The sequence below is a fragment of the Watersipora subatra genome, chromosome 9, assembly GCF_963576615.1.
Source record: "Watersipora subatra chromosome 9, tzWatSuba1.1, whole genome shotgun sequence".
In the NCBI taxonomy this organism is placed as follows: Eukaryota; Metazoa; Bryozoa; class Gymnolaemata; order Cheilostomatida; family Watersiporidae; genus Watersipora; species Watersipora subatra.
In genome coordinates this window covers 41,701,509-41,721,360 of record NC_088716.1, presented here as the reverse complement: position 1 = coordinate 41,721,360, position 19,852 = coordinate 41,701,509, and the positions used below count along the sequence as shown (strand labels likewise).

Genomic DNA, 19,852 nt, shown 5'->3' with positions numbered 1-19,852 from the left:
AAGATTTATAGGCTCTAACGCGTTATCTCTCGCGTTATCTGTTCAGTTCATTGAATGATATCACCTAACAATCAAGGTTAAAAAATGTTACTAGTCCATTATTAATTGGAAGTTGAACACGATTTTACTTTTATAAAATTAATGCGCAACACAGTAACACCGCGTATAATCTTAAATCCTAATAGAACCACATATTCCTTGTGAAATGAGCACTGTCCATATCCATGTCAACAATAATTACGGGAAGATCCAAAAGTCACTCACATAATTATAAAAAACATATTAGATAAAGGAATTAATGCAAACAATGACACCAGATTGTGGTAAAAGCAAACACGATAAGGCTATCCTAACTTATAAAGTATCCTCTTGTTTAAAAATGTGTCTAGCATTTTTTTCTTGGTCTGCCATAACTTTGTGTTGTTATTTTTATTACAGTAGAAATTTCTATAACGTGTACCTCCTATAACATAATTCCAGATAATGTAAGTAATTTATGTAGTTGTTCCTTTGTACTAAGTGAAATATTCCATATAAAGTAGTGTCAAGTTAGGGCAAGTTCTCAAATTCGATTTAAATGATATCCTACTTCGCCGCACTTGTGAAAAAAATTGACGTAGTTATAGCATTATGATTTATGTATACAATCTCTATGACATTCTAGTTCATCGTGGTAGATCATTAGATTTGTGGACAAAACAGAGAATAGTTAATTGCGCAATTGTTCGTAAAAACTTAGAGGCAATCGATTGGCCCAATTGCTACAGCATCGGTTTACCCATTTTAATGTCACAAGCTGAAATATCATCAATAGTTATCTTTTATCTGAACCTTGACCCCTGGTAATCTTTTTATAGTAAAAATATATTTTTGTTTTGCTTTAATGTAGATGTATAAAATATTTGTTATTAGTTTCACTTTGCAGACTAGGCCTTGCTGTCTAAAAAATGAACAAACCGTTTTAAATCGGCATTGATTATTTTGCTAAACTATGGATGTGCTCTCCCCGGCAATTTATTGTAAAGCTATCTCAATCATGGTCTGTAAAACCAGTTTAAATTTATAAGAAAAAGGAGACAAGTTGTCAGTGCAAACCAATAATACTTCAGTTATGGTACATCCAACCAATTAAAAAGTGGAGTCTGGTTTTTCCTTTTTGTATGGCCAAAGAGGTGAGTTGGAAAGATCTTGCAATGGATTAGGCAATTTCCATGTATTTTACTGTTTGTATAACTTGGTATAACGTGAACGTTCATGGAAGGGATTATTTACATTGTAGGAGCATCTACTGTATTACCGTTTTTTATGTGGCATGTGCCATGCTAGCTGACAGCCCAGATTGGAATGCTCCGCCGAATTGCGCTGTGTAAGAAGAAATATTTTTTTGAGCAATCCTTGTAACAACGATAAATATTTTTAGACATGAATCCAATTTTTTACTTGTGATTACTAACGAAACATTGGATGCCAGCATCAACAAAGCCACTTTATAACAGTATCACTTCTGTCTCACATTATACTGGCTAGATGGTTCATTATACATGGCAAGCTCTTCAAAAATCTCTTTTTCCCTGTGGCCTTTTTGGTGCCATGCTGAATGGTGCAATCAAGTTACCTTATAGAAAATACAATTATATAGCATACTCAGATAAGTTGCGTAACCAGTTCAAGGATTAGTAAGGTTTGCTTCTTTTTTAACTTTTTATTTATAAGCGGAAACATTCTGGAACATTGGCGGTGTGAAGGGCGAAGCCATAAATTGTCAAGTAATCTGATTTGCATAATGCATTTCTGGAAGCTGCTAGGCGTATTATACTTCTGTAGCAAGTGCAAGAATTAATTAGGTTTTCGATGCCACACCAAGTGTTTAAGCTGTTTAAGATGAATATTTAGATACAATTTTTTTTCTCAGATTCATCTAATCAAACAGTTGAATTGTCAATGCGTCTTAAATTAAAGATTCTCTGCTTCCAAGTTGGTCTTGTTCCTCGAAACTGACATATGTCTGGGCTGGTCTTTTTTAGGACATCAGTGTCAGGCTTCGTGTATCACTTTCCATCCACAATCAGGTGTCACTCAGTCATCTCAAAGCATCAATCTTGCCTCCTGTGATCAGACTGGATCTGTCAAGCTGTGGAATTTGGAAGCTGATGAGCCCATTGCTGACATCGAAGGCCACTCACCCCATCGTGTTAGCCGGCTCTCATTTCATCCTAGCGGCAGATTCCTTGGAACTGCTTGGTTTGTGAATATGCCTTTGAGTGCTTTTCTAAGAATACTCCAGCAAAGCAATGAGCGTAGTTCACACGTACCTGAAATAACATAACCTTTATGGCATCTACATCTAGGAAACTGCAATTCCTAGTAGCATACCTGGTAGAAGGCTGCTTGCCAAGGCAACGCTTGTGCTGTAGAGTGTCTGTACAGCCTTTCTTATAAAGTATCCTCTTGTTTAACAACGTGTCTAGCGTTTTTTTTTTCATTTCTATCACGGCTGGTTGTATGTATCATCATAGCACGGCTCTTACTGTGATAATATTTGGAAAGAAAGCAAGTGAGTATATGTTTTATTGTCACTATACATCCTGTGATCATGTGGAAGGCTAGCATGAGGTTCAGGTGATAGATCTATTACAATATAGTAAAAATGTTTAGATTAACTTAGAGCCGACCATACACAATGTAGAAATAGGTTAACCTACATGTAGCAGTTATATGGCCTAGACTAGAAAAATGAAAATATAGAAAAAAGAATTTCTGTAATAATTTAAAAACACCATTTTTGGATTCCGGCTGGTTTAAAGGATCCTTTAATTTATGAAGTCAATCATATTCAAAAATATCAATTGGTGCTAAAGATATTTCGTTTGTATTTAAACCATAAACTGTCACGTACAGCTTTTAATGTATTTTATTTGTAAATCAAACACACTGATTCCGATTTTGTACTCAAAATAAAGATTGGTCCACTAACCTTCAAAGTCGTTAAGGCTTTTTTGAAGCGTTTCAATATCCATCTCGAAAACAACCCAATAACAAGGGCATAACAAGCTCCGCCCATAAATGTGTGACGAAGCCTAGCTTTTTAGGAACGGAAGTTAGGGATGTCTAGTCCGATTTAGAATAATAGAGATGGGTGTCTTAAAACCCATTATTATCTAAATTCAGCCTGTAAAATAATCTCAGTTTTTCATGAAAGGTAGATAAACTATTTAAAATTGCTCGTAGCTTGTTACATGACGTTTAATAGGCTGAACGCCGAGAAAAATGAGCTCAAAAAAGCGTGATTTTATCACAAGCTAGCGTTGTTATCGCGCTTTTTCGAGCTTATTTTTAAATATGCAATGTTAAATAGCTTATCTACCTTTCAGAAAAGACTGAGATTATTTTGAAGGCTGAATTTAGATAATAATGGGTTTTAAGACACCTATCTCTAGCATTCTAAATCAGACTAAACATCCCTAACTTCCGTTCCTTAAAAGCTAAGTTACGCAGCGTATTTATGGGCGGAGCTTGTTGTGCCGATCGTGTTGTTTTCAAGACCGATATTAAAATGCTGTAAAAAAGCCTTCATTACTCTGAAAGTTAGTGGACCAATCTTTATTTTGAGTACAAAATCGGAATCAGCGTGTCTGAATTGCCTAGTAAATACAATAAAAGTTGTATGTGACAGTTATGGTTTAAGGCTGTCTGTTTTACTTACTACACTGGCCATTTTTATCAGTTAAACATAGTGTAATAATTTTACTTTAGAATAATTGTAGTTTAAAGCTGAAACTGTAAACAATTGATCGGTTCTAAATAGCTAAACCCAAATAAATGCAACGAAAGATTTGCTGCTTTATTAAAGATTGCTCTGAATTTATTAGTAGTGGATTAATAAACTGATAAGCTAGTGAGCGGCATTATATGTGCCCAAAAAAGCCTACAAACTTAATCTTTCAGCATATCGTGCATTCCTTAGCAATGATGTGAGATGTCTTCTGATTCTCTTTAACTGTATAAAAGAGTAGCCACTAGTAGCTCTTCGAAGGATAGCAACTCTTCTGAATAATAAGTTTGAAACAGGGAACTTGAGTAAAAATACCGGAAGGTCATTTATGCCGGCCTTCTGTGATAACTGCCATAATTACCATGACTGCCTGAGCCAGATGAGCGAAATGGAAAGACCAGTGTACAGTAAACTTGAGGCAATATAAGATATGCTGCACAAAGCTACTGCTGGTGTTAGCCTTTTACCAATTGCTCTGAAAATCAGACAGGAAGCAGCAAATGCATGAAAACTCTTTGGCTTTTTAGCCTTTAAACGCATGAAACAAAACTTGTAGGTATAAAACAAAACTTGACTGCAGTTCAAACGCTCAGATCAAGTGATGGTACGATTAACGATTATGACGTCTATACTGTAGTTTCAGAGAGACTGACAGAATATACCGGTAGATGCGTATCACTGCAATAGTCGATATCAACTATTGCAACAATAATATCTAGTAGCGTCATTTTGAACGTGTGTTTCGTCTGAGCACTTTAATCGCAATCAGGTTTTGTCGATTTTAATCTTGAAAAAGCCTGGTAGTCAGATCGTATCAAACATGGCAAAATCTACCAAAATTTTATTTATCACCTATAAAACTTTCTTAATAGTCATAAAACTTGAAATAACACGAGTTATTCAGATAACTGCTTGAAATGGTGCAACATTCATTGCTTGAAAGGAAATCTGCTGTTATTTGCAAATACTGTTACGTCAGTTTTGTGTAATTCTAAAGATTTTAGAAAAATAAGTTGTTTGTCATGCTGAATATTATACTGGCCATGGTCATGTAGCCTATGTGTTTCCCAAAAGACGCATAAGTGTCACATCTCGATTCGACTGAACCATACTCCCTTATGGTTCAGTCGAATTGAGATGTGACACTCGATTCGGTCGAATCGACTGAACCATACTCCCATATGGTTCAGTTGAATCGACCCGTTTTTACTAGTGTCAATTAGACACTTCAATCTGTAAATTCATTGTGTAAGTCTTTACGATTGGCTATTTATCATAATAAAACTTTCTGATGCCGCCGTTTTCCTAGGAGCTATTTTTAGATACTGCAATTTTTCAAAACGGAAGATTGGCCTTTTTATGATAATTTTTATTCCAAGATCTTCAAAAAACGAAAACGAAACTATAGTGAAAACGAAACTGGGAGTAGGTCGATGATTAAATTTTAGCCCATAACAAATTTGAAGCTTATTCTAGTAAGATGCATACTAGAACTTATATCAAAGTATGTGTTTAGTAAGATGCATACTAGAACTTTTATCGAAGTATGTGTTTAGTAAGATGCATACTAGAACTTATATCGAAGTATGTGTTTAGTAAGCTAGATCTATTAAAGTTAAAAAGTTAAATTCAATGTTTATGTTATTCTTCTGTATCAAAGGTAAGAACTCCCTACGTTTTGTACTGCACTTGGTACATTGTAATGTTACATTTTATTGCAGACCATAACCACTAAATACACTAAAGTTACTGTACGTAACTATAGTTACTAAGGTTAACACACTATCTTGTTACTAATTTTTAATATGTACAGTATGTATGTAGAATTTTAATGATTTTCACCAGGGATGTTTGCATTAGATAATTACTATGGATTTCTATACCTCTCTATATGACATTTCGCTTCATGACGTCAACACTGGAATCAACTGAAATCGTATGGCGAGGGTCCACCGTACTTCTATTTTGCTGCTATGAACATTTAGCATATTTTGTTAGTGAAATGCGATCTAAGTGAATAGACAAATTTATTTACCAAATCAAACTACAATATACAAAGAACTTCAGTGTAAAAAATTTTCAACATGCAAAACAAATACTTGTCTTGACCTATGAAGTAATTTACGACATTCAATGATCTACAAACGCAGCAATTTTGTAAATCAACACCTACAGTATGTACGTAAATTCTCCTTCACGCGGTTTGGTTACACATAGTTTAAACAATATTAGACAGTGCTTCCTACTTTGCTAATTTTAGTTTTATTATTATGGATGCCAAGACTACTAATGCAAATGGTGGTACTTCTGAAAAATTGCAAAAGGCATGTTTTTCTTAGAATTGGAACAATAAACAATAGGAAAACATGGGACCACATATTGGATCGATTCTTTTAAAAACCTAGTAAAGCTGTTTAGTTATTGTTACGAAAACAGCGACGCAAAACGAAGCTTGTTGGGAGTGGAAGCGGTGAGGCTAGCCATGATAATTAAATTTAAAGTTTAAAAATATATGTAATAAAAATAAATAATAACTAGAAATTCCACTGTCATACAGCCCACGACCAAAGTAATAATGGAAAAAAGAAAGGGTACTGTTGGTTGTTGAAAAAGTAGTTCTCAGCAGGAATTGACAGAGTATAATGTAAATGAGACTTGTTTGAGATGATATAAAATAAATTTGAGGGAGCACGACTCTAAAAAGGCGCAACTAACAATTTATTTTTCAATTAATAAAATAAATAATAAATAACTAAATAATAGTAATAACTAGAAATTCCACTGTCATACAGCCCACGACCAAAGTGATATTGGAAAAAAGAAAGGGTACTGATGGTTGAGAAATGCAATATTAGCAGTCAAATAGGATAACTGCAATGGTAGCTGTAATGTACTGGGTGTTATTATATACAACAAATAGCAATAATGAAAGGAAAAGATTATATGTTTATATCTCTCCTCCTGCAAAAAAAGAAATGCAATATTGGCCAATATTAGAAGTTAAATGCACTGATATTATTAGAATAACCAATATTATTTATATAGTAATAATACCAAACCAATGCACAATTTTGTTTACATTTCAAAACGGCATAGCTAACAATATCACGAAGTTGTTATATTTATATAGATTTTTAGAAAATCTGTACTACGTAGTCATTGTCCTGTAGTCATCCAAACTTATAAATAATTATTGCAATAATCTCATTAGAACCGTTAGAAAAAATATCATCGTCATGCCTTTACTTACACTGCGTTAGATTTTTAGAAAGTCTGTACTACGTAGTCATTGTTCTGTAGTCATCCAAACTTATAATTAATTATTGTAATAATCTCATAAGAAACGTTAAAAAATATCATCGTCATTTGCTTTACTTATACTGCGTTGGACATCAGTTAGAATGGGAAAATGTGTCAAATGTGTCGGCAAATGAAAATGAAAATATTGAAGTCGGCAAAAATGAAACGATTTCTGTACTCCTATGTTAGTTGCCAAAACCTTCGGCAATTCGACAATGCTATAGACTGGTGAAAAGTGCACGTTTTTTTCGTGAAATGCGCAAGACTTCATCGTTCTATTATCTGTCCCTCGGCGTTTCAATTTTCGGTCTTAACTTTTATTAAACCAAGCTTTTCAAGTGTTTTGTGGCGATTTTCGTTGAAATTAATCTGTCTATTTGTGTATAATCCGATCAGATGGGTAAATTTTAAGATAATACCGACGGTTTTCAAAGATTTGGTAACATATTTAAATAGGTTTAAATGTGTTTTGTATCGTTATTATACTTTAACGACTTTACATAACAATGCTTAAATTTGTTGATGAAATTTCTTGACGAGGGCTCGTCTCATTGTTGATGAATAATTTTCGTAAGTTGTGTGCACATGCATTTATCATAAAAACTCCCACACTTCGTTCCGCTCGTTTGGTCGTGGGAAAAATAAATATATGCTATATTAATTTCAAATTGGTGTAGCCCTAGTTAGTCTAGCTCTTTATCTCCGTGGCGACATCCACATATGCACCATCTGTTTCCCTTGTCACCTTGGTACCACTCAATTCATCTTCATTAAAGTAAAGGCAATAAAACCTTTATAAAACCTTTTATTTAGTCATATATATTACATTTCACTTAATACTACTTGATATATCTATTAAGATTTTGAGCTATAAAGCGATTTAAACAAAACATTGTACAGTTCATTCTCATATGAATATTTTTCAAACATGACGAGTGAACCACTGATCAGAATGAAGTGTATGTGGAGATTTAACTGTACACGAAACTTGTATTTACGTGGGATTAAAAATTATATCTAAATAGCCCAAACAATTCAACTCAATCTTTAGTTTTTTACAGTTTTGACAAATCATGGAGACTATGGGACTTAGAGGCACAGGAAGAAATTGTGCACCAGGAAGGCCACAGCAAAGAGGTCTACAGTCTCAGCTTCCAGGCAGATGGAGCCCTCGCCTGCTCCGGGTAGACCTACTTACTAATTGGTTATACTGAATTTCTAGTTGTTTAACAAACTTATGCTTCCATTCATCGTCAACTGTTGGCGTTTCAAAGCTAAATTAGTATTGTTCCCTGAAATCATGAAGGTTTTCAATACTAGTGTCTTATAGCTGAACTACAACATCACATGGCAAATGCTAATATCATGTGTTGTGAGTCAGGCCATTTCAATGATCTGGTTAATGCACATTGTCATTGCAATAGATCATCAGTAACTGGATGCATAGGTGGAACATATTTTATGTAGTCCACCAGGCATTTTGTAAGAGAAGTTATGCATGGAATTGTTTGTGGTCAGGCATTCCGGGGAGCTTAGCTTCCCTATAAATCAACAGCTACAACACCTGCGTGTACCAGGATTTACAAGAATGTAGTTACATTTGAGCATGCAGAAGAAATAGTACTTCAGATTACATTTCACTGAATTGTATAAGCAGGTATGGATTTTATTGGTGTGTGTGTGTGTACACGTGGAATTTGTCAGATGTGTCAAAAATTTGTGTGATAGAGGTAGGTCAAGCCAAGCCATCTATCTTCTACATTCTTATCTCAGGTTTGCTTTGAAATGCTTAATTGGATGAGCCAGCAAGTAGATTTATCAAATTATTTTAGCCTTATAGTGTTAAGCTGTTGCCAACCTTAAGTTGTTAAGCTGTTGTAAATCGACAACCTTGAAATGAAACAATTTTGAAAAGCTTCTATAACCGAAAAGTTTCTACTGTCAACCACATTTTTGCATTCAGCTGAAGATTTCCTCTTTACTTTGAACTATTACATACATAAAATATTTAAAGTTTTTGATGATATCATACCCTTAACTTTGTTCAAAACTTACAGCTGTAACAGCTAAGTTAAAATGAAATAAATCTTCATCCAAACACTCGAGATTATCTCTTCAGAATACTTAAACAGAGTTCTGACAATATTTTAACTGTTGCCACGAAACATTTAAACTTGGTGAGTCTGTTTTAGCCATGACTTGCTAGTAGAGATGGAAATGCATAGGAATAAATCACAAAACCTTATGATTCATTTCTTAAAAGCATCGCATTTGAAAAAATACATTTGTCAAACTAAAATAATTAAACAAACGTTAATCTTGGTGGCTCTTTATAATGTAGAGCCATGCATATACCTTATTGATAGCATGAAGTCCTGCTACAGCTAGTGTGTAATAGTATGTATGCAGATTGTTATGTAAATGTTAACTAGCTTTACATTTAACGCTTTGGGTATCTAAGACTAGAGCAGCATTTTCTATTTTATTGTCAAGTGAATATGCATGTATATAAATCAATTATGTATTGTATAACTTGCTAGAAGCGTAGTAAACTGGCGTTCTATAATTATATGGCTTACAAAAATATTATATTGCCTGAATGACTTTTTCAAAATGCTTTTACTCAAAATTGTAGCATAACCTGGTTTATACAATTTATAACTAATAAAAAATCTTCCTAGGAGGATTCTTATGGAATAATAGACCCGAAAACTGCATTTGACGGTTTCACATTGTCTTATGGTGCGTTTACACTGGCCGACACCGACTCCGATTAGGTGCCAATACCCCGACTCAGACAGGTACCTCCGACATTTCACGCATGGGTGCCGACACCGACTCCCACTTTACATTGCAACGATCAAACGATTTTTGTCGGTACCAACAGCCAATCACAGCGTTTCGCCGTTCTGACCTTCACCCGACCACGCGAAGACGAGTACATAAAAATCAACGCGCTTGATGTGGAAAATTATATACTAGTACTACACTACTACTACTGCTCCTACTACTACTGCTAGAAGCAACTACTGAATGCCAAGCAATGAATGAATGATGAGGCAATGAAAATCCGAGCAAAGAACTGTACGTACAGTTCTTTCGTTCGAGTAATTATAATAAATAAAATGAATAATGAAGAAGATTGAATGGTGAATGTATATTTGTGGTAGTAGTAGTGTGATAGACGCCGGGCCAACACTTTACACTTCTTGTAATTATTTGTTTGTATATATTTTATATGTCTGTAAATATTTTATTATATGAGTTGTCATTTTTATTCTCTCTTTATTGCCTTTTTATTGTTGGCCTTGTTACTCGTTATGCTATCTATTGTCGTCGTTTATGTTGTCATATCAACGCACTAGCGGGCCTAATTATTGGCCATTTAAACATTGCTAGCCGGTGTTCTCACTCGGTCCCGTTAGCCGGAACGGGCAATTTTATTGTGTATAATGGAGCAACGCTCACTTAGTAGACAGAGCAAATGGCCGTACGCTCCTCAGCTAGTGAATTTCCTTCGCTAATAAAACATTGAATGAAATTACACACAATGTATTTCTGTATGACATAATCTAAATCGTGCCAAGTAAGGACCGGCAAATTTCTTTACAGTGGTATTTACAGTAGTACTAGTAGTAGAACTAGTAGTAGTCGTACAACTGGCTATTCACTTTTAATTAAATTAAAGAAAAAAACTTGATTTTTTGGTACTCTCGCGTTCACATCGTTGCTAGCCATGCTGGTTCACTATTAAAAAGAGAACGAGGGAAATTTTAATAACAGTCTTCTAGCCTCTCATTAAACCTAGCCCTTTCGTTTCATAAACTTAGCACTGTCATTAAAGCCTAGGCTCATTTAACTAGAGGCTCCTAGCTTCTGATTGGCTGATGAGCGTCCGACTTGTCGGTGCAACCGGGCACTGCTGGGTAGCTCCGACACCGACTTTCAGATCGGTGCCGACACCGATTTTTCTGTTCACACCTACCGACACCGACTCATCAAATTTGTCTGTGCACGACAAAATCGGTAACAAAATCGGCCAGTGTAAACGCACCATTACAATATCAACAGAATTCAAGTTGCTAAGCAAGCTAATAAATTTGCTCATTAGTATTCTTTGAGATCTGAAGATATAACCTGGTTTATCTCAAAGAATGTTGGAACCCAATTAAAAACTCTTTTAACTAATGTTGAATTTTTCTACCCAAAAATAATTTAAGCATATTTTTGGTGTTTAATTTATCTTCAGGACTAGCAGCCAAGCTTGTATTTTGTTTGCCACCTTCAAAACTGCTAGTATAAGGAATGTTAATAGCCATAAGTTACTTTGAAGATATCTAGTACATGTGATATGCCAGCTTTATAATTAACTGTTTTAAAGGTACATGTACCCTTTCTATCGAACATTATAGCCAGCCTTCCTTTATAAAAATAATTGACTTTAGCTCAGTGGTTTGGCATAAGAAGCATATCGAGGCGCGATCAAGCAGGGCCTCTCTGCCATGGCTGAAATCCTCTGGTGCAAGGGTTAATACTACATATATTAAGACTAGTCAAGCATGATAGGTCACACAGCTAGTCAATTTACACTGGCACAGCATTAATCCTAACAGTTTGTCCATTTGAAACAGTATGTAATTGATTGAAAGGTGTTTGACTCTTTTACATCAAGGTAGCCAGGGCTCGGGTGCATCAAAAGCTATACAACAAAGTTAACCAATGAAAGTTGTGTGGGTTTTCTGGAGCATTCTATTTAATTACATACTTAATCTGCAACAGTAGTTAAGGCTTAGCTTACTGTATTTGGAGTCGATATCTAAATAGTCTCAGCGCAGGTACAATAATTTATCATGGTGTAAGCGTTGGCGCATGTTGCTTAGCCTGTGATAAGGTGTTGTGGTAGAGAGCAGAATGCAAATTTATCTAAGCCTCAGGCTTCGGGTGATTAATCATATGCTGTGATTAATATCTCTACATCCCTTAGCTTTCACCATTGTTTTCTATGTGGCTTTAAAATGGTTTCGTAGAAAATATGTGAGTTTTTAAGCAATCCTGGTATGAATTAACAGTTAGTTTACAACCGTTTTACAAAAATCTAAATCAACTTATCACAATGCTAATTATAAATTGTATAGCTATGTTTGATAACATTAAATTGAAGAAGAGAGCATTCTGCTTGAGAAAGTCGCATAAGTCATTCGGCTAGTTTCAGAATGTTGGAATTGTGTTCACAATTTTATTATAAGTCAGCTTTAGGATTGTAACAGGGTTTCCTTCAGCCTTAACAAAATGGGACTATTTCGGTAAGTTTGCACAGAGCATTCAGCTGGTTATGACGTTAGTTATTGCCATGGTAGGGTAATTCTTATTAAGCGTATGTTATTAAGCACTTGTTTAAAGTCGACCTCGGCTTTTCTTAATTCCTTACTAGCAACATGAATCCTTTGTTTTGTGCTTATTTTTATCGGCGCCTAACAGACTGTTTGATAATAGTCTTTTTGTAGTTGTCACAGGTGCCGTTGGTTTAGGCTGGCAGCTGCATTGAAAAGATTCCTTTAATAGCCAAATACATTTTTTCACTATTTATGTTCCAGTTTATTTAGTTGATCTAAATGTATGAATACTCATAATTTATCATGCAGCAATATGATTCTTAAGCTTTGGCACTTATAGTAGGCTATGTGAGTTATTCTCTCAAACAATGTGCCATCCTTATTTAACAATCTTGACAAGTTGCGCTCAGCTATGAAACTGCATCAAGCTCTCGCGGCTATCAAATCCTTTAATACGCTGTAAAACTATTCAACATCTCCGCAAGCAGTATTGGTTATTGGTTACCTAGGCGGACAGGTTTTTGATCAGGCTGCATGTTGGACATTTGGATTTTAATCATATGCCTCTCAGTTTTAGGAAGAATATGGTATTTTTTGCCTTGATTGGAATACACCATAGCGCATGATAACCTAGATGAGTAGGGTCGATCGGCGATGGATAAGCGCATGCATGATGATGTATTATTGAAAGCTATGATCGATGATCTGTATAAGTATTATTATGGTTTTAGGTTATGTTAGCGAATGCTTGCTTTTAGTAAATGGGTTCAGTGTATCCTAAAATTAGTTATAATCAGTGTATCCTAAAGAATTTTATTAAGTTCATTCACAAGTCCTCAATAAAATAATTACTATACCGGTAGCTTAGCATTAAAAGCAGCATATAGGATATAGCTACAAATTTATGGCTATGCATAATCCTAATAAATGTTTATCTTCTACCCCATTCCACGGTAAACGTTTCATATTTTTTGTCACCCATACCCCTGAGTACGTATAGGGCATCCAAAAGCACCTTCCATAAACCGAGTTCAGCCGCAAGCTCTCTTATTTAGCATGTTCAACAGTGATATAGTGTTGAAAGCTCAGCAAATAGTTGTAATCATCGAATAGTTTAAAGGAGCAATCTGATCGTTTGCAGTTGGTTAGTTAGCAATTCGGGCAAAACAGTTTACTTTGTTTCTAAGCTTATTACTACACTTCGTGCTGTTTTCATCATCGCTGGGGTTTCTAACCATCTTTTAACAGTAAGTCAATATATAAATGATATTGAATGCTGAATTATCAGATTCAACAACAAAAGCACTCAATTCTTGCCTTATCAGATGTTAGCTTATAACGCATTTATTCACATACTATTGGGATGAGCAAAGAAAGAATGTGAAAGGCCATCAGGGATTTTCACATTTCACCGATGAATGATTGATGTACGTATAACTCAACACAGCGAATTGCCAGTCAAATGCCAATAGTTTGCATACCCAATTGGTACTGGTAGTCCTGTGCCATGCCATGCCCTTTTACGCTGGGCTAATTATAATATCTGTGCTTGCAGAGGCCTGGATGGCTTTGGTAGAGTCTGGGATTTGCGAACTGGTCGGTGTATAATGTTCATGGAAGGCCACCTCAAGTCTGTGCTTTCAGTTGACTTTTCTCCAAGTGGGTTAGTAGCCTATGGTTGTGTATGACAGTCTGCTTCATCTGTCGAACCTACCGCAAAACCTTTATTTGAATGCCATGATAGTTTATATTTCAACCATTCCCCTATAGTGGCGTTCAAATTGTTGTATTTTGTATTTGCGTTGTATTTTTCAAACGGCTCGTCAGAATTTTGGGAAAATAAATTTAACCCTTTAAAGGGTGAAGTAAATATCGCTTATATCGTGCACCCTTTCAATAAATAATTAATTTTGGAGCACCACTACAGATTGTTGATTTTCCTAATTGCTGATTTAAAATTTGCCCGTGTATTTTGGCATTCTCTGCTGACTTGAGTAAATTTTGAAAATACTAGGATTTTGCATTACATAGTGTGGGAAGATCTTAGAATGGATTTAGCAATTAACATATATTACATATTCTCAGAACGGATTATTTATGTTGTAGGAGCAATCATATTCAAATGGAACCAGGTTTTCACATGGGCCTACTCTTTATATATATATATATATATATATAAAGAGAATAACATATATATATATATATATATATATATAAAGAGAATAACATATATATATATATATATATATATATATATATATAAAGAGAATAACATATATATATATACAGTAGATGCAGTATGAACAGTCTCTTGCATGAAAGTGCTCAATATTAAAATAGAGCGATGTAAAATTGGGTAAAAATGAAAGTTAAAGTTAAGTTTAAAACAACTTTATTACTAATAGTTTCATATTGCCATGCAATAATCATCAGATAAAATTGTTAGCACTGAAAACGACTTATATATAGATGGAAATAAAAGCGTAGGTCTTAAAATACCTAAATACACCACTGATACGTAGGATTAAAATTAGCAAGCAACACGATTTAAAGCCTCAACAAAGCAGAAGTTTAAAAGTTAAGTCTTAAAATTGCTTAAAAGGAATTTGCCAGCATGTCTACATGTTGAAACTAGTTCGCAGCGTTTGTTTAAGGTAGCAATGTTAGGATTGTATATAATATAAAATTTCTCATACAGACATAGGTTGCATCTGCCTGTGGTCTTGTTGTATGATGTAGCTCTTTTGACTATGCTCCACTTGATGTTATATTCTATGCCTTGGTCTTTTAAGGTCCATATGTGCTTACTGAGCTCGGTGCTTGATCTTTTCTCTACATTTCTAAAGGTTGTCATATGATTGTAATAGCGTTGTTTGAATGTGGTGTCAGTCAATCCTATGTAATGTTCGTCCGCAGATTGATCATTGGTGGTGACTGTCGCCTTATATATAATTGACTTGCTCAGGCACTTTCCTTGTAGTGGGCAGCCATTCTTATGTCGGCAGTTGCATTCTCTTGGTTCTGTAGTTATAGGGGTCTCATTGTGATGCTGCAGCAATCTGGTATTATGAGCGCTAATGATACTGCTCACATTGTTCATACAGCTGTAGCTTAATTTCACAAAGTTTCTATTGAAGATCTTATGAAGAGCGTGTGATTTAGGGAACTCTGTGTCCAGGATATTAAAGAAAATCTTACCGATGTTATTAGCTATGTGAGCAGTATCATTAGCGCTCATAATACCAGATTGCTGCAGCATCACAATGAGACCCCTATAACTACAGAACCAAGAGAATGCAACTGCCGACATAAGAATGGCTGCCCACTACAAGGAAAGTGCCTGAGCAAGTCAATTATATATAAGGCGACAGTCACCACCAATGATCAATCTGCGGACGAACATTACATAGGATTGACTGACACCACATTCAAACAACGCTATTACAATCATATGACAACCTTTAGAAATGTAGAGAAAAGATCAAGCACCGAGCTCAGTAAGCACATATGGACCTTAAAAGACCAAGGCATAGAATATAACATCAAGTGGAGCATAGTCAAAAGAGCTACATCATACAACAAGACCACAGGCAGATGCAACCTATGTCTGTATGAGAAATTTTATATTATATACAATCCTAACATTGCTACCTTAAACAAACGCTGCGAACTAGTTTCAACATGTAGACATGCTGGCAAATTCCTTTTAAGCAATTTTAAGACTTAACTTTTAAACTTCTGCTTTGTTGAGGCTTTAAATCGTGTTGCTTGCTAATTTTAATCCTACGTATCAGTGGTGTATTTAGGTATTTTAAGACCTACGCTTTTATTTCCATCTATATATAAGTCGTTTTCAGTGCTAACAATTTTATCTGATGATTATTGCATGGCAATATGAAACTATTAGTAATAAAGTTGTTTTAAACTTAACTTTAACTTTCATTTTTACCCAATTTTATATATATATATATATATATGTTATTCTCAAAGTCTGTTGTTCGGTCTGTTTAGCAATAGCTATTAAAATCTAGGAATGAGTGACTCACTTCATGCTGGATTTGATCATAGAACCTCCCATTCACAAGGCGATAACCTAACCAATTACACTACACGAGATGCAATGGATTCATTAGGCAATATGAATCGTTATCTCAGTTAAAATACGCATAACACTCTGCCTTACGCAACACCATCAAAGCTTGCTCTCACGGCTCTTATTAGAGTGTTTACCAACGTGTTTAGAGTAATATTTGGTTACTAAACTTAGTCATTGGCAATGTGCCAGGCTAATGGCAAATGGTCAAATACATTACCTTCTACTGTTTATAAGCTGTTTTTAATACCCGTGCATCGTCGGTCGGACATACGGCTAGTAAGCTATCATATTCTACATTGATTCATGGAAATTCAGTGATTCCCTAGAAACAAGGCTCTAGTGGCTCCTGTTGTTCAAAAACAATAATACCAACATTCAACTTTACATATAAGGGTTCATATTAAAATGATTGCAAGCACACTAATTTGTTTCTAAAGGCTGAACATATTTAACTGTTTGTAGTATTGTCACATCTCCTTTTGTCATCTTGACCATGCAAACTTGCCTAACCTATTGCTTACCAAAGAGGCGGTTTCCTGTGAACCTTTGAAAGTTGGTGCTGGCGTGCTGTCATGAGCATTCTTATAGGCTTAGTTGGAACCTAATGTCTTGGCTATTTCTTAAAAGTTACCTTATTTATAGTTCTTAAATTACCTCTTGTGGCTGGCTTTTCAGGTATTATGGTGCATTCAAATTTGTCGGAAATAATCTTTGTGAATGGTTTTAGAGATCAACCACCTTGTCTAGCAATATCACAGATTATATGCAATGTGTATGTCAAATCATTTCCACGGGTTATTAATTTGAAAATAAAATTCTGTGATTTTTTATATTGTATGAAGTGTCTGTTGGCTATAAAGGTCAAGTCAAGTGCATGTCAAATTTACTCTGCGTCACTCAATTCCCAATGTGTCACATAGTTTTTGCTTTTCTATTATATCACTTTGCGGTCTGTCAACAAAAAATCATATTTTTTCATTCCTATCATTACTATATCGTCTCTTGTCTCTTGTGTCACTCGCTGTAACTATACATCATCATAGCCTACCCAGTGACGCTGACATTCCTAATATCATTGTTTTGCTCTTCAGTTATCATGTGGCCTCAGGATCAGAAGACAATACTGCCAAAGTATGGGACATACGACAGAGAAAATGCCTTTATACTATCCCTGCTCATACTAACCTTGTATCTCGAGTCAAGTTTCAGCGTAAGTCATGCAGTCAGGGAAGTTGGGAGGATGTTTGTGTAAATGTTGTGTTCATTTGTATAACTGGCTTTTGCAGTAATAAATAGTGATAGCGAGGTTTACATAAAAGAAATGTGAATGGTTACATCTGAAATGGAAAAGGTTACATTTTTAGCTTCATCAGTGTTTATAATACAATAGGCGGTCATGTAACGTTTAATCTTTTACGTAAATTTCAGTCAACATAAATAATTTACGTAAAAAATTTTATTTCGTATTGCATGAAAAAATTCTATATAACTGAAGGCGTCAAATCAGTGCAAGTTCTCAAACTCGTTTTGTATAACAAGAATCTCATAGCCTCAAAAATATTGTTTTCTCTCTTACAGCGCATTGGAGAGAATATGGCGTATAAGGGTATCTCTATCATGTATACTAGTACCCTGTAGTTTAGTGTGCCATGAGAGATCATCAATGCATAAATTTAGTAGACACTCCTATTATGTAAACAATTCGCTCCAGGACCGTTTATGTTACAAGTATTTTATGTTATAAGAACAGTAAAATACATGTAAATTGCCTAATCCGTTCCAAGGTATTCCTAAACTCATTCTTTTGGTCCTTCAAAAAGGAAAAACTAGGCTTAACTTTTTAATTTGATGATTGTAAGTATAACTGTAGTATTATTGGTTTACATGGACAGCTTTTCTCCTTTTTCCTTATCACTCTAACTCGGTTCATTGTTTTTTTTGCGATAATTTTACAATGAGTTATAGAGAACGCACCCCTTCAATCGCAATTTACTTTAAGTTTTCCTTTTATTCTAGATGGCAAGGTTGGTTTTTCAAAAAGGAAAACAATAAAAGTATTTTATGTCTAAAATAAGATAAAACAAAAATATAACTGTACTATAATAAGAGCCATGTCTGTTTGTTTGTCCATCTATCCGTCGTAAAGGTTCAAGGTTATGATAAAAGCTTTTGATGATACTCAAACTCGTGACATTTAGATTGGTAGACCAACACTCTAACACCTACACCTAAAAGATAATTGCGCATCTACTAGTTATCTGTGCTTTATCGACACATTTGACAATTTCTCAAGGCGAACTACACTGCAGGTTTTAGCATGTATAACATAGATATTGTTCATTTAATTTCGTTTTATTTAATTGTTTTCTCTCTCAAGTGCAGCAAGAGAGAAAGCGATATTTCAAGGCTAGCCGTGAGATGCGCATTTTCAAATCAAATTTGAGAACTTACACTGATTTCACACCTTATGCTATATGGAATTCTTTACGTAGTACGAAGCCAAAACTTTACCTAAATTCTTTATGTTATCTAGAATGTACATTATAGGAGCATCGACGGGTATTTAGAAATACCCTAAGGTGGTCGATTTGTGCAGGTGTTAGAGTGTCTGTCTATCAAGATGAATATGTCACGAGTTGGAGTCTCGTTGAGCAAGCTCATTTATCCTAACCTTTAACCCTGGCTCCCACAGATGGGTGTACAGACAAGCACAGTTTTTATAGTATAGATATATTTTTGTTTTACTTATGGAAAGAAGTGAAAAAATTGATGTACATTAACATTGAAGGTATGTGCACCCTTTCGCAGGCGAGTTTTTGTGGGCTATTTGAGACCCCGTCAGCAAATTAATTTTTCACAAATCGATTTAAAAAATCATTGATACTCTCTTATTTATGATATTGTATATGTGTATTATGATTTTGTGATACAGGTAAATACAAATAAACATGTTTCAATTCAATTGTTCATATAACTGTTTCTCTAGCTATGGTACTTTTGGAAACATTTGCCCTTGCAGAGGCCGACACTGCAGTCTTAACACCTTGTGCTTATTCTTGTTCCTTAGCCTTGCCTTTGCCTATAGCCTTTGGAGGACGCTATGACAGTAAAAGAAAATTGCTGCACTTTGGGAAAACATTCAGAAAACAGAATCAAGCTACAAACAAAATTCCTAATTTTATTTAAAAACGTTTTTATTTCAAACTTTTTATTCGTTTAGTATTGCAAAAACGATCGTTTTTTTTTTCTCAAAACAGCTTATTCTTCGGTTGCTAACAGAGACCAATCTATTATAGTTTACTACTGGTAAAAAAATTAGACAAAAAAGGCAATAATCCAACCAGAAATCAA

At 34.9% G+C, this 19,852-nt stretch overlaps 1 protein-coding gene across 1 annotated transcript in view; it reads left to right on the top strand.

Moving 5' to 3' along the window:
• The window catches only part of LOC137403739 (U4/U6 small nuclear ribonucleoprotein Prp4-like), a 47,877-nt gene that overhangs the window by 9,969 nt on the left and 18,056 nt on the right, over positions 1-19,852 (top strand). The window contains exons 6-9 of the mRNA XM_068089759.1: positions 2,025-2,241; positions 8,134-8,256; positions 13,961-14,068; positions 17,593-17,711. Coding sequence (XP_067945860.1) covers positions 2,025-2,241; positions 8,134-8,256; positions 13,961-14,068; positions 17,593-17,711 — 567 coding nt within the window. The remainder of the gene's footprint in view (positions 1-2,024; positions 2,242-8,133; positions 8,257-13,960; positions 14,069-17,592; positions 17,712-19,852) is intronic.